Source organism: Cygnus olor, chromosome 1 (genome assembly GCF_009769625.2).
Source record: "Cygnus olor isolate bCygOlo1 chromosome 1, bCygOlo1.pri.v2, whole genome shotgun sequence".
Lineage (NCBI taxonomy): Eukaryota > Metazoa > Chordata > Aves > Anseriformes > Anatidae > Cygnus > Cygnus olor.
This window is the reverse complement of record NC_049169.1, coordinates 194285980-194298886: the sequence shown is the minus strand read 5'-3', so window position 1 is coordinate 194298886 and position 12907 is coordinate 194285980. Positions and strand designations below refer to the sequence as shown.

The window sequence follows — 12907 nt, the reverse complement described above, 5'->3', positions numbered from 1 at the left end:
ATTTTTGAATTACTAATCTGTTCTATAGACCTACTGTATTTCTTCTCCTTGATGAAGCTGGTAATATCATAAAGCTTGCACTATGATCAGCTGAAGGGAAATGGTTTAATGAGAGAGAGTTTCCAGTTACTACTTAATTCTGACAATTATATGTACTATATATATAAAAAAAATCCTTTATCTCCTTTACCTGGAATACTGCATTCAGCTCTGGGACCCCCAGCACAAGAAGGACATGGACATATTAGAATGAGTTCAGAGGAGGGCCATGAAGATGGCCAAGGGGCTGGAGCACCTCTTCTATGTAGGCAGGCTGAGGGAGCTGGGGTTGTTCAGCCTGGAGAAGACAAGGCCCTGGGGAGACCTTACAGCGGCCTTCCAGTACCTAAAGGGGGCCTGCAGGAAAGCTTGGGAGGGACTCTTTATCAGGTAGTGCAGTGATAGGACAAGGAGTAATGACTTTAAACTAAAAGAGGGTATATGTAGATTAGTTATTAGGAAGAAATTTTGTTCTCAGAGAGTGGTAAGGCCCTGGCACAGTTTGCCCAGAGAAGCTGTGGATGCCCCATCCCTGGAGGTGTTCAAGACCAGGTTAGGTGAGGCTTTGAGCAACCTCTAGTGGGATCTAGTGGGTGGCATCCCTACCCATGGCAGGGGTATTGGAACTAGATGATCTTGAAGGTCCCTTCCAACCCAAACCATTCTGTGATTCTATTGCACGCTGTTCTTCAAGAGACTTTACAGCCTTTACGCATCAGGTAGAGGTATGTGACTCAAGCCATTGATTTTAGTCTCTGTTTTCCATCCCATCCATTTTAAAATTGTACTAAAGGATAAGAAAGAAGTACAGCAAATTATTTTTCTTTACTTTTGAATGTCATAGGTACCAAAGAATCATATCTTTGCAGTGAAGGTACAAGTCTGTGGAGCCCGATGCCACGCATCCTAGGTCCTGAGGGAACTATCTGATGTAGTTGCTAAGCCTCTCTCCACCATATTTGAAAAGTTGTGGCAGTTGAAGTTCCTGGTGACTAGAAAAATGGAAACATCACTCCCCTTTTTATAAAGGGTAGACAGGAGGACCCGGGGAGCTACAGGCCAATGAACCCCTCCTCTGTGCCTGAGAAGAGGGGTTGGAACTAGATGATTTTTAAGATTCTTTCCAACCCAACCCATTCTGTGATCCTATGATTCTATTAAAGTAACATAGAACTAAAGGCTTCGGTTAAAACCCTTTTTCTGGACTTTGATAAATATACAAGATGTGTGAGGTGTGCACAGTCTTTAATAATTCCTTATCTTCTGTTTCCTCATTATTTTTTGGCTTTGTTGGTAAGGGCAAAAGGTGCCTGGTTTTGTTTAGCTACTGAAAAGAGCAAGCTTTTGTGACTGTACTTCTTGTACATAGATATTCTTAGGTGCTCTTGCAAACAGTAATTGACATCATTATTAAACCATACCCACATCACAATGAACTTTTAAGCAGTGGAAGAAAAAATATAATTAATGGTATTATATACATAATATTTATGAAATACAGTGCTGAATGTAAAATTAGAGAATGTCAGGATTGAAATGTGTTTTATATGGAACCATACTTATCACAGGTGGCATTTTTGTGTAGTAACTTGTGTACATGAATACATATCAACAGTATTTGGTTAGGTAATGAAATATTTAATGCTAAAATGAAGAAGAAAATGTATGAAAGCCAAAATGGCAAACTTTCAGCTTCTTGTATCCTCATACCTTTTTTGATATGTTTTTATGTTTTAAGCCACTGGTTAATGAAGCTAAGTTAGCAGTTGGAAATATAAAGCCAGAGTCTTTGTCAGAAATTCGGTCATTACGGATGCCCCCTGACATAATCAGAGACATCCTAGAAGGAGTTTTACGGCTGATGGGGATTTTTGATACATCATGGGTGAGCATGAAGAGGTGAGGATTTTATTTAAGCTTCAACCTTAGACAGTAATTTGCAATATGAAATACTTTCTGTAATATTTGGGAATGATGTGTGTGCAGAATTCTTTTTGTTTCATATGGAAAGAATCTCTTGAACATTTGTATTTTCTTTACTTAATTATTTAATACTTTTACAGTTTCTTGGCCAAAAGAGGAGTGAGGGAGGACATAGCAACCTTTGATGCCCGTAACATTCCAAAAGAAATCCGAGAGAGTGTTGAAGAACTTCTTTACAAAAACAGAACATCTTTTGATCCTAAGGTAATTCTTTATTGCATTACATAAAATGAAATAAACAAACAAACAAATACAACAAAAACAACCACCATCAGCAAAAAACCTCTTAAGAGTCTTAACATTACATGCAGTTAAAAAAAAAAAAAGGTGAACTAATGACAATTAGTATATTGGTGATCTTTGAGACCAAATTTGGGAGTAGCTATATGGAATTCAGTAGCTAGTAGAATTCTTAAATACTAGTTTCTCACTTTTAAGAGGACAGTTGTTCCCTGGGAAGGAACACAATGATAAAGTTTGCACTCATTTAGAACTTCATAACTCCTGTGGAGCTTCACAGTTGTAAAGATACACTTTATTTTCTTTACACGGATTGATGGCCTACAATATAATCTCTTAGTAACAATATAAAAGATAAGTTTAAGAGAGGAGTTGGCTAATTGGCATATTAAACTTGATAAGTGGTAAATCTGTTGCAATTATTTATCTTGTATTTCTCATGTACATCATACTTAAAGGACTTGCTTGTTACTGTTACTGATTTTTTTCAGAACGCTAAACGTGCCAGTGCTGCAGCTGCTCCATTGGCAGCTTGGGTAAATGCCAATGTCCAGTATTCCCATGTCTTGGAACGAATTCAACCTTTGGAAAAAGAAAAGGCTGTCTTGGAAGCGTGAGTTAGACACTATTTCAGGATAAATGTTCTTAATTCCAGTGTTGGCAGGAGAGACTAAGAGGACTTGAAGTTAGTTAAAAATAAGAAACTGTAGCTCAGTAACATGTATTAAAATATTCATGCTGAGACAGAAAAAAGTGTGTAACATATATATATTTTTTGCCAATCACTAGTTACCAGTCTATGCTGAAATATGTCTATGAGAAGTGAACATTGCAGATATGCTTAAAATGTACTGTCAGTGAAAGCTATGCTATAAGTGTGGTTCCTCTTTTTTTTTTTTCCTCAAACATTACTAATCATTGTTGGTTTCTCCGTGTAATCACAAAGATATAAAATATTCTTACGACCATCCGTAATTTGAGAAATATATACTGATTGTCTTAAAATAATATGTTGGAAGAATTTGATGTGATCTATAAGAATACACTTGCATGTAGTTGGTTTGTATTTCTAAAGATATGTGATAAGAATTAGTCAAAACTTTTAAACAAGAAAACAGATTTTTATTAATACAAATAACAAGAGTTATCTCTGGATTATCTGTATATAAACAATTTTTCTGCTACTGTCCCCACCACTTCTTTTCGTTTGTTTTTGAGATGTATATTCGTAAAATAAGTGTTATATCTTTCAGTAATCTCAAGAAAACTGAAGGCAGAAAACAGAAGTTGGAAGATCTTCTGAACTCTGTTGGTCAAAAAGTATCAGAACTGAAAGATAAGTATGTTGGGTTTGTTTATTTCAAGATATAAATAAAAACATTGATGAATTTACAGTATGAATAATGATATTTATTATAAATAAATGGGAGAAGTGCAGAGTACTGCATCTGAGGAGAAACCACCCCAGGCACCAGTACATGCAGGGGGCCACTCAGCAGGAAAACAGCTGTGTAGAAAAGGACCTGGGAGTCCTGTTGGACACTAAGTTGAACATGAGTCAGCAACATGCCCTTGCTGATAAGCAGGCTGATAGTATTCTTGGCTGCATTAGACAAAGTGTTGCCAGCAGATGGACAAGGGTGATACTTCCCCTCTGCTCAGCACTGGTGAGGCCACCCTGTGTCCAGTTCTGGCCCCCGTTACAGGAAAGACATAGACATACTGGAAAGAGTCCAGCAGAGGGCCACCGAGATGATGAAGGGAGTGAAGCACCACTGCTATGAGGGAAGGGAGAGAGAGCTGGGACTGCTCAGCCTGGACAAGAGGAGGCTGTGTGAAGCATCTTGTCAATGTCAATAAATACCTGAAGGGAGGGTGCAAAGAAGACTGAGACAGGCTCTTGTCAGTGGTGCCCAGTGCTAGGACGAGAGGCAACAGGCACAAACTGGAACACGAGGTTCTGTCTGAACACCGGGAAGCACTTCTGTGCTGTGCAGGTGATGGAGCCCTGGCACAGGAGGCTGTGGAGTATCCTCCTTCGAGATCTTCAAAAGCCACCTGGACAGGGTCCTGAGATATTAGCTCTGGGTGTCCCTGCTTGAACAGGGTTGAACCAGATGGCCTCCAGAGGTCCCTTCCAACCTAAAACAGTCTATGATTCTATGGTTCTATGAAACGTAACTCTCTGCACTGTGAGATGTGTACATCAGAAGAAGCCATACTTAGGCTACCTGTAGCAGTTCATCTCATTGATAAGATGGAATGCTCTTTCAAAGTACTTGTTTCTCACTACTGAGTCAGAAGCCTCCAGTGTAGACACAGCAGGTGTCAAAAATAGAGTGATGTGTGTCTCACCTTTTAAATCTGAGATGACTTCAGTGTCTTTTTAGGACTAGACTTGTCTGTCTCCAGAAGGCTCTGGGGAGACCTTACAGTGGCCTTCCGGTACCTAAAGGGGACCTAACAAGAAAGGTGGGGAGAGACTCCCCACCATATTTATGGATAATATTTACTGAAGAGTTACAAATTTGTAGCATGGTGTTGCATCTGCTATTGTCCCAACTATGTGCAGAACAAAACATCAACCACTAAAATCAAGTCATACTGTTTAAGTAGAAGAAGGAATGATTTTCAGACATTATAGTCTATATTGGAAATGTTTTTACATCTCACCTGTGAATCTAAATTTTGTTTGTGGTAAGTCTAACAAGCTCATTTACTAAAGAGCAGAAGATGGTATAAAAGACAACTGTTGTTGTATTCTTCGTGAACCATAAGGGAGGGATTCATGACAAGTTCAGTAAGTTAAGCTGCCTTTGAAGTAACTGTCCATAAATTTAGTAGTTTGTGATAGCAATTTTAAACAGTAATTGTTTTACAGGTTCCAGTGTAGAACAACTGAAGCAGCAAAACTTGAAGCAGAACTAAGTAAAGCTCAGAAAATATTGAAAGCTGCAGAGGTACTGATAAATCAACTTGATAGGGAACACAAAAGATGGAGCACCCAGGTTAGTGAAAATTTTCATAACGTACTTCTTATAGCTGATATTTTGGTAAGTCCATTTTTAAGTGAAATCTTGTTATATTTGGGAGAAATTGGCAACCCTTTGGACACAACTCTTCAGTCAGAAGCAGGAAAGGAAAACTCCAAGATATTTATAAGCTGAAAATAGCTGCCACCTCCAGAAAGTGATACCTAGCTTTCTTTGGTACTTAAGGATGGGATAAATATCCCTGCTGAGAGACAGTTGCCTGTCTCTTCATTGACAGTAGAAAAAGCCTAAACAATCAGCTTAGGTTAAATGCCTTCATTTTGAAGAACTAGAGTTAGTGTTGGATGAATACTCTCACAGGATGAACAGCAGAATGGAAAGAAAGGGAAGATTTTCCTTTGCAAGTAGTCTTTTAGATACTCCATCTGCTGCAGTAAGGTCTGGGCATATTTGAATCTGAGTTTAAACACTTCTAAAAATGACTCAGTTTTTCACCCTGGTACATTATCCTTCTCTTTAGAAGATTACCCTGCTCTGTTAATGGTATGGTGTGATATATTAGCGTACCTAGCAGAATAACGGATGTATTAGTCAGGTACTCATCCTATATTGAAGATGGTGCTTAATTTAGTGCTGAAAATGCTGTGTTCATCTCCCTTTAAAGTAAGGAGGTAGTAGTAACAAGTTTCCTGTGTGTGTGTGTCAGCTTTTTTTTTTTTTATGTCAGTTTGATTAAATGCAAAGGTGACATTACTTTTTCAAGCCAATTATGGCAGTATTCTTTGTTGTTTTGCTCTGCTGTATTTTTTTCCAAAATACTAGAAGAGTTCAAAGCATAGGTGGTGAAGTGCAGGTAGCTTATTCAAAGATACATGATAAATGTATTTTATCTTGTGAGTCTTCAGTGAATCAAATTTCTGAGTATAATAGGTAACACACGGTATTTGGTATCTACATACGTGTTATGAGTAGCGTTCACTAGCTGATACTATGAGATCACATATTTCTTATTTTTCTTATAATATGATTTATCCAGTTGCTCACAAGTGACAACCTGAAGTGTTCATCAAATCCATAGTTAGGAGCTAAATTCTCAGAAATATCTGTCCACATTGTAGCTGAGAGCTAAAAAGAACTTTTCTCATATTTTCACTTATATTTTGGAGTGAGTTAGCTAAATACAGGTACTTGAAATTCAAGGAGAGAAACTGTCTCAATTGTATTCTTAATGGAAGGTAAATTTAATTCTGACTTTTAAATGAATTATGAGAAATATTAACATAGTTTTTATTTATAATATACATTCTGTAATTTTTCTTTTTTATTTGAAGGTGTCAGAGATAACACATGAACTGTCTACATTGCCTAAGAGAGCTCAGTTAGCAGCTGCATTTATTACCTATCTTTCTGCTGCTCCTGAGGATCAGAGGAAAACCAGATTGGATGAATGGACCAAATCAGCAGGCCTTGAAAGTAATTGGTGTGGGTGTGGGTGTGTAAGTCAGCTTGACTGGGAAAATGAGAAATGCCAGTGAGTTCTAAAGAACAAACTCCTTTGTCTTGGTGTCCCCTTATGAAAAATGACAACATTAATTCTTATTCAATAAGTAGTTGTACATACAGATAGAACTATTTCTTAGGATTATTCTGTTAATTCTTAAGATTATAACTACTTATATTTTTTTAAGATTTTGTTCCATAGCCCGTGCTCAAAAAGCAAAGTTTGCATGAATGAATGCATTCATGTTAACTGTTGAAAATTTGCCTATGGGCTCTGAATGCTTCTTGTTTTTCAGTAATCATCTTTATCTGTCTGTGTTAACAGCGCCATTTTTTTTTTGGTAACATCAGCTAGAAAATAGCAGTACGTTCAAGAAATAATATAAGGGCAATTAACAGACTTGCACTCCTTTAAGACAGAATCTCTGCTGTATATAAAGTGGCGAAGGCTTAAAATGTGTAAGCTATAAATATTAGCACAAACTTATGATCTTTCATTTATCAGAGTTTGATTTACGGCGGTTCCTGTGCACAGAAAGTGAGGAGTTAGTTTGGAAAAGCGAAGGCTTACCTTCAGATGACCTTTCAATAGAAAATGCTCTTGTTATCTTGCAGGTAAACTTGTGTTTGTATCTTATCTTAGAAGTATTTCAATTTCTACAAGTTTCAGTAACATATCCTTCTGGAATTTTGAACAATTTCATTTTCAGTGTTTTATTAGCACCATAAAACATGCACAGAGAAACATATATTTATCTAACTCTGGGTACTCCGTACCAAAAGGAAAATAAATAGTTAAAGAACATCCTTTTTATTTTTCTGCTTTTTTGGTTTTCTTCCAGATGTTGAACAGATGAGATCTGCTATTAGTCTATTACTAATCATAAACACTAATACAAGAAGTGGAAGATTATATTCTATAAATGTGCACTTGACATATCATTTCTCACTTTTTTGGTCTTGAAAAAGTAAAAAGCTGTATGCAGATGCCTTTCAAAATATCTAGATCTGAAATCCTTAAAGCTAATCATTAGCTTATCTCTGTGATATAGGACATAAAATGCCATTCACTTAAGGCCAGTAGCTAATACCAGAGAAAATAATTTTAATAAATTATAATACTGTGCTTATAACCATGATTCAGTATTATCACATAATAGCATATAGATATATGCCAATAAATGTACATATTACGCAATTGCACATTTATATAACATAATACTGTAGTTATAATGTAGTTATTTCTTCGATCTGATAGAAAGTAAAAATATAATACCATTTAGGAGGGGAGAATTTACATTTGCCACACGTTGTTTGCTTGGATGATTAATGATTCTCACAAACCAGTTACAGCTTTTTTCCAATTTAAATAAGTCTTGCTTTATCATCTTGATATTAGATCTAGCTATTACTTTCTCACTGATTGAAAAGCTCTTCAACAAATATGATTTTGTACTCTCAAAGGTACTTACATGCTGTAATCAAATCTTATTTTCATCTTTTTCTTAGTTAAATAGATTGAGCTCCTAAAAATCTCATTGTACATTTAGAACTTTTTCAAGCCCTTCCTCAGCTCAAATCCTTTTGCTTGTGCATGTATTTTGTTCAGCATCTTTTAAACTGGACTTAAACATGATATTTTACAAAAAAAAAAAAAAAAAGACAAGAAAATAATGTTCTTATACTGTTCTTATACTGTTGTTGTTTGTTGTCATTTTGTTATTAGGTCATTAGTGTTTCTTTAAACAGTTTGTTAATGAAAAAATATTAAAACACATATAACATCAGTTTGGGGAAATAAAAGATGACTTAATTCATTGTACAGTATTCATTTGTTTTACCCATTCAATTTAATTCTTAAAATAGATTTCTGTGATTTTCTGATTTTTTTCTTAGAGTAAAGTTTGCCCATTTCTGATAGACCCTTCTTTCCGGGCTACAGAATGGTTGAAGACACATTTGAAGGAATCACGTTTGGAAGTTGTTAACCAGCAGGTCCAGTATTTACTCTTCGTCTTACAATTTTGTTCTGCTTGATATCCTCAGTTCCAGACTTTAGAGAGCAGTTTATTAGTTGTGATACCTATCACCAAATATGAGGTCATATTTCATGAAGCATTTAATTTCTCACAGAGTTTTAGTTTATGGTGATTCTATCAGATGCTACTGATAATCTGTTTACTCAAGAGGGAAATCAGAGTATTTAAAGTTGAGGGTCAACATTATTGTAGTTTTATTTCTACAAGCTTGTCTCTTTGTGCTGTCCTTTTCAAGAGTATCAGTATTCCCTGCTGGGAGAGAGATAGTAAAATATTTCTAAAAATAGATTATTTATTTATTTATTTATTTATTTAGTATTTGTTGCAGTTCATAGGATTTCAGGAGTATGTATATGCTTCTTCCTTGTGATTTTTGTGTTTTATTATCTACATTGGAAGTACTTGCCTAAGTTTCAGTTCAGGATTAAGACACGATGTCAGTTTACATGGCTAGGCTTGTTTCATTTGCACAAACATAGACGAACTTGTGGTGCCATTCTAAAGTCCCTTATTGGATCCCACCTGGCCTCAGGGTATTGCTTCAGCAGAGTGTGGGTCTTCTAGAGATCCGTGCCAGCCATATGTAGGCATTTTGGATACTCACAGAAAGTACTAATTAAGAGTTGAATACTTAACCTGCTAGCAGATTGGCTTGATTAACTTTTGGGCTTGTTGACTGCATTATCCAGGATCACCACTGACTTTAATGGAATCTTAAAAACCAAGTGTGTGTTTAGATACCTACAGGCAAAAGCCTGTATTTAGGTATCTTAGTATCAGTGTGAATCCTGGCTTTAGGTCTTGATTCCTTTTTGAGGCACAGCTAACCAATAATATTTGAGCTGTACTAACTAGCCAGATGCACCTGGCAGACATGACACAAGATCTATTGCAGACCTGCTTTCTTCTGATGCAGCACAAGGAGAGCTAGGCATGTTAAATTGGCTGCTTGTATGTCAGTAGCTGAAGCAACCCTTTAGTTGTATCAAATGTATTTAAATTAAATACTTGTGGCTACCATATGATGCATGTAGTAGAATTGTTTGGTTATCTTACTGATACTTAGATTCAGATTCCTGGTATAATGACTTCCTGTGTATTCCTAAAATGATTTAAAAGTGTCTATAGAGTTTTCACTCTTTTACACTGATGTCAAAGTGTTGATATTTCAAAATAACATGAATCAAAGGAATTTGTTTTCATTTGCCCAGGACACCAACTTCCTAACAGCTCTTGAGCTGGCAGTGAGGTTTGGGAAAACACTTATTATACAGGAAATGGATGGAGTGGAACCTGTACTTTATCCGTTGCTAAGAAAAGATCTTGTAGTCCAAGGTAAATGACCAAAATCTTTAAAAATGCTTGTTCAAACCTTTCGAAGGTTAGATCCATATACATCATATAAAACCTGATTTTTCTGAAACTATGAGTATTACATTGTTTTTTCCTCTTTAATATGCTGCTACTATACATGCTGCTAACACTTCAGTGCATTAGTTATGTTGGAGTTATGCTCTTGTTTGCCAAGCTGAAAAATACTGAGAAGTATTTAAAGATTTTTTTTTGACTGGAGTTAGAATAAAGTGTTTTTATGAATTCTTGCAAAGTTTAAATTTTAACTTAATTTCTAGTGGCAATTTCAAACACATGGTCTTTCTTAGGAATTTTGGGCAATGAATCGACCAGAAATTACACAATTGATTATGCAGTTAGAAATCAGAATTTTAGAATGTTGATGTTGCTTTCTGTCTTTCATTTGTCTAAAGACTAAAGAAGATGCTCAGATCTATCCCTGACGTGACTTTGGAATGGGAGTGTGAGGGGTCGTAGAATTCAGTGAAATGAGTCCCCTTTACTGGTGCAGTGAAACAGTATAAAAACATTTGTGGAGTTCTTAGATGTAGTTATCCCCTATATGGGGACAGGTCTGTAAAATAACAAGAAGTTGTTAGTTCAGATCATTCTTACATTACAGATGTGCTTACTTTTTTTTTTTTTTCTCATCAGTAGGAGCTGAGAGCACTACCTGAGTGGTGACTTCAAGGTTCTGTAGGAGGCTAGATAGAAAATCTTGACAACTGTTTTATTTCACTAGCTTCTGCTGAATTTTGGAAAGCAGAGATACAGTGTTATCAGAGATACATCTCAAAAGGAATCAAATTAAGAGATGAATGTGTTTGCAGAACTGTAGAGAAAGCAGATTAAATCAAAAATACAAGTTTATTCAGGGAAATTGCTCATAACACCTCAGGCAGCCTCTTCCATATGAACTCTGTTAACTCTAGATCTGTGCAAGTCCAAACTAGGGAGCTGTGTTTTAAAAAGGGAGAGCTGGTCATTCTTTGAGTCATCTCAGTCACTTGGCTATGAAGCGCACACCTTCTGTTTGTCAAAATGTGGAAGTGGTAGTGGAGGCCTCTCTGCATTATTTTGCTTGTGATGACTGGGCATCTTTTCACTACTTGGAATGAAATGAAGTTAAGAAAAAAATGTGAATTTATATACTGCAGTTACTTTGTCCTTGTACAGCTTCCATTTTCTGTTTGACATTTTTACAACATAAGCCTAAAATTTATTCTGATCCTTGGCACAGAAGCAAAATTGGTATGTGATTTTCATCTGTAGCAGTGTTTTAGCAAGAGATTTATACTTGGAGCATTTCTGATCTTCTGCTCCTAGTGCTAATAATAGAGGAGTACCTAACTGCCACCTCAGAAATTTCTCTGGAAGAGAAATTTTCACTTTGAAACTTTTAATGTTCTAATTCTGTTCTTCCCTCTTTTTAGTATCAGGAGGCAAAAATCTTATTCTAGTCGTGACTGTTAAAGTTTATTTGTTTCTGACACAGCTATAATGAAAATTTTCTGTGGTGGAAGGGGAGTGGTGAGAAGCCATATATATGGTTTAATTTTGTGAGAAGCATATTGAGAAATGTCAGAATCTCATTAGTATAAAAATAGATTGAATATATGACAACAAAAATGAATAAATTCATTCTTTTCCACTGTGATTAAATTAAGTGTATTTACAGTAATTTACAAATTTACAGGATATTTCTTAATGAAATAGTTTTCTTTTAATCTAATAACTAGATATTCCAACATCTTCAGTTTTATAGTCTGTCTTTCTCCATAACAATATCACCGAAAACAATATTTAATGGAATTGTGATAGTATAGCAGCATCAAACTTCTGCAAGTAAATGTAACAGATTCAGAGATAAAGACTGATGTTTTGGTGTCACATTCAGAAAATATTGCACCATCTTAGTTAGCTAATATGTATTTGTGGCAAAGGTGATTTTATAGAGTGGTATACCTATGTGGCAAATTAAACGAATATGTTTAAATAATGACAGGATTCTTAGACAAAAGCAGAATTATCTAGTGTGTCTTCTCTGCTGTTTTGTCTCCTGTCATTGTTAGAAGATTTCAAATATTCATTCATATCACTTTTACATCAAGTGCATTTTCTGCCATTTGATCTTTTTTATTGGGAGTGATAATTAAATGAACCTCATCAATTAAATATTTTCACCATATAGCTTTCACACACCATTGCTACACTATTGCATTTTTCTGTCTAGCAATGCAGAATAGCTTATGTTTCTTAAGTTTTTATTTATTATTCTTTATAAAATTCATTTATAAATTATTCGTAAAGTATCTTTTAATCTGTTGGTCATAAAGTATAACAAAAATACCATTATTTTTAGATAATTGTAGGATGACTAGAATCTAGAATCAGAGTGACTATAATATATTTTTTATCTGCAGGACCCCGCTATGTTATACAAATAGGTGAAAAAATTATAGATTATAATGAAGAGTTCCGTCTTTTTCTATCAACAAGGAACCCAAATCCCTTCATTCCACCTGATGCTTCTTCTATTGTTACAGAAGTAAATTTTACCACAACAGGAAGTGGCTTAAGAGGTCAGGTAGGCATTTAAAATAAAAATAATGTAGGTATTTATAGATACATCCAGCCTTTGGTAGAAGCCCCATGGTGCAGTTTGTGTTAATGGTCACTGAGATATTTTGTAGGACACACCTATAAACAGAAAAATCAATGCTGATACTAAATTAAAATTTTAGAAGATTGTTTTTATGC

At 35.5% G+C, this 12907-nt stretch overlaps 1 protein-coding gene across 9 annotated transcripts in view; it reads left to right on the top strand.

Moving 5' to 3' along the window:
- Positions 1–12907, top strand: part of DYNC2H1 (dynein cytoplasmic 2 heavy chain 1) — a 165997-nt gene that overhangs the window by 56321 nt on the left and 96769 nt on the right. For all 9 annotated transcript variants that reach the window (XR_005816072.1, XR_005816073.1, XR_005816075.1 and 6 more), the window contains exons 57-66: positions 1778–1938; positions 2103–2226; positions 2754–2875; positions 3516–3602; positions 5144–5270; positions 6587–6728; positions 7261–7370; positions 8652–8750; positions 10006–10129; positions 12571–12734. Coding sequence is in view for 6 of the 9 variants with exons in the window: in XM_040544151.1 (XP_040400085.1) it covers positions 1778–1938; positions 2103–2226; positions 2754–2875; positions 3516–3602; positions 5144–5270; positions 6587–6728; positions 7261–7370; positions 8652–8750; positions 10006–10129; positions 12571–12734 (1260 nt within the window). In the remaining 3 variants the exon portion in view is untranslated. The remainder of the gene's footprint in view (positions 1–1777; positions 1939–2102; positions 2227–2753; positions 2876–3515; positions 3603–5143; positions 5271–6586; positions 6729–7260; positions 7371–8651; positions 8751–10005; positions 10130–12570; positions 12735–12907) is intronic.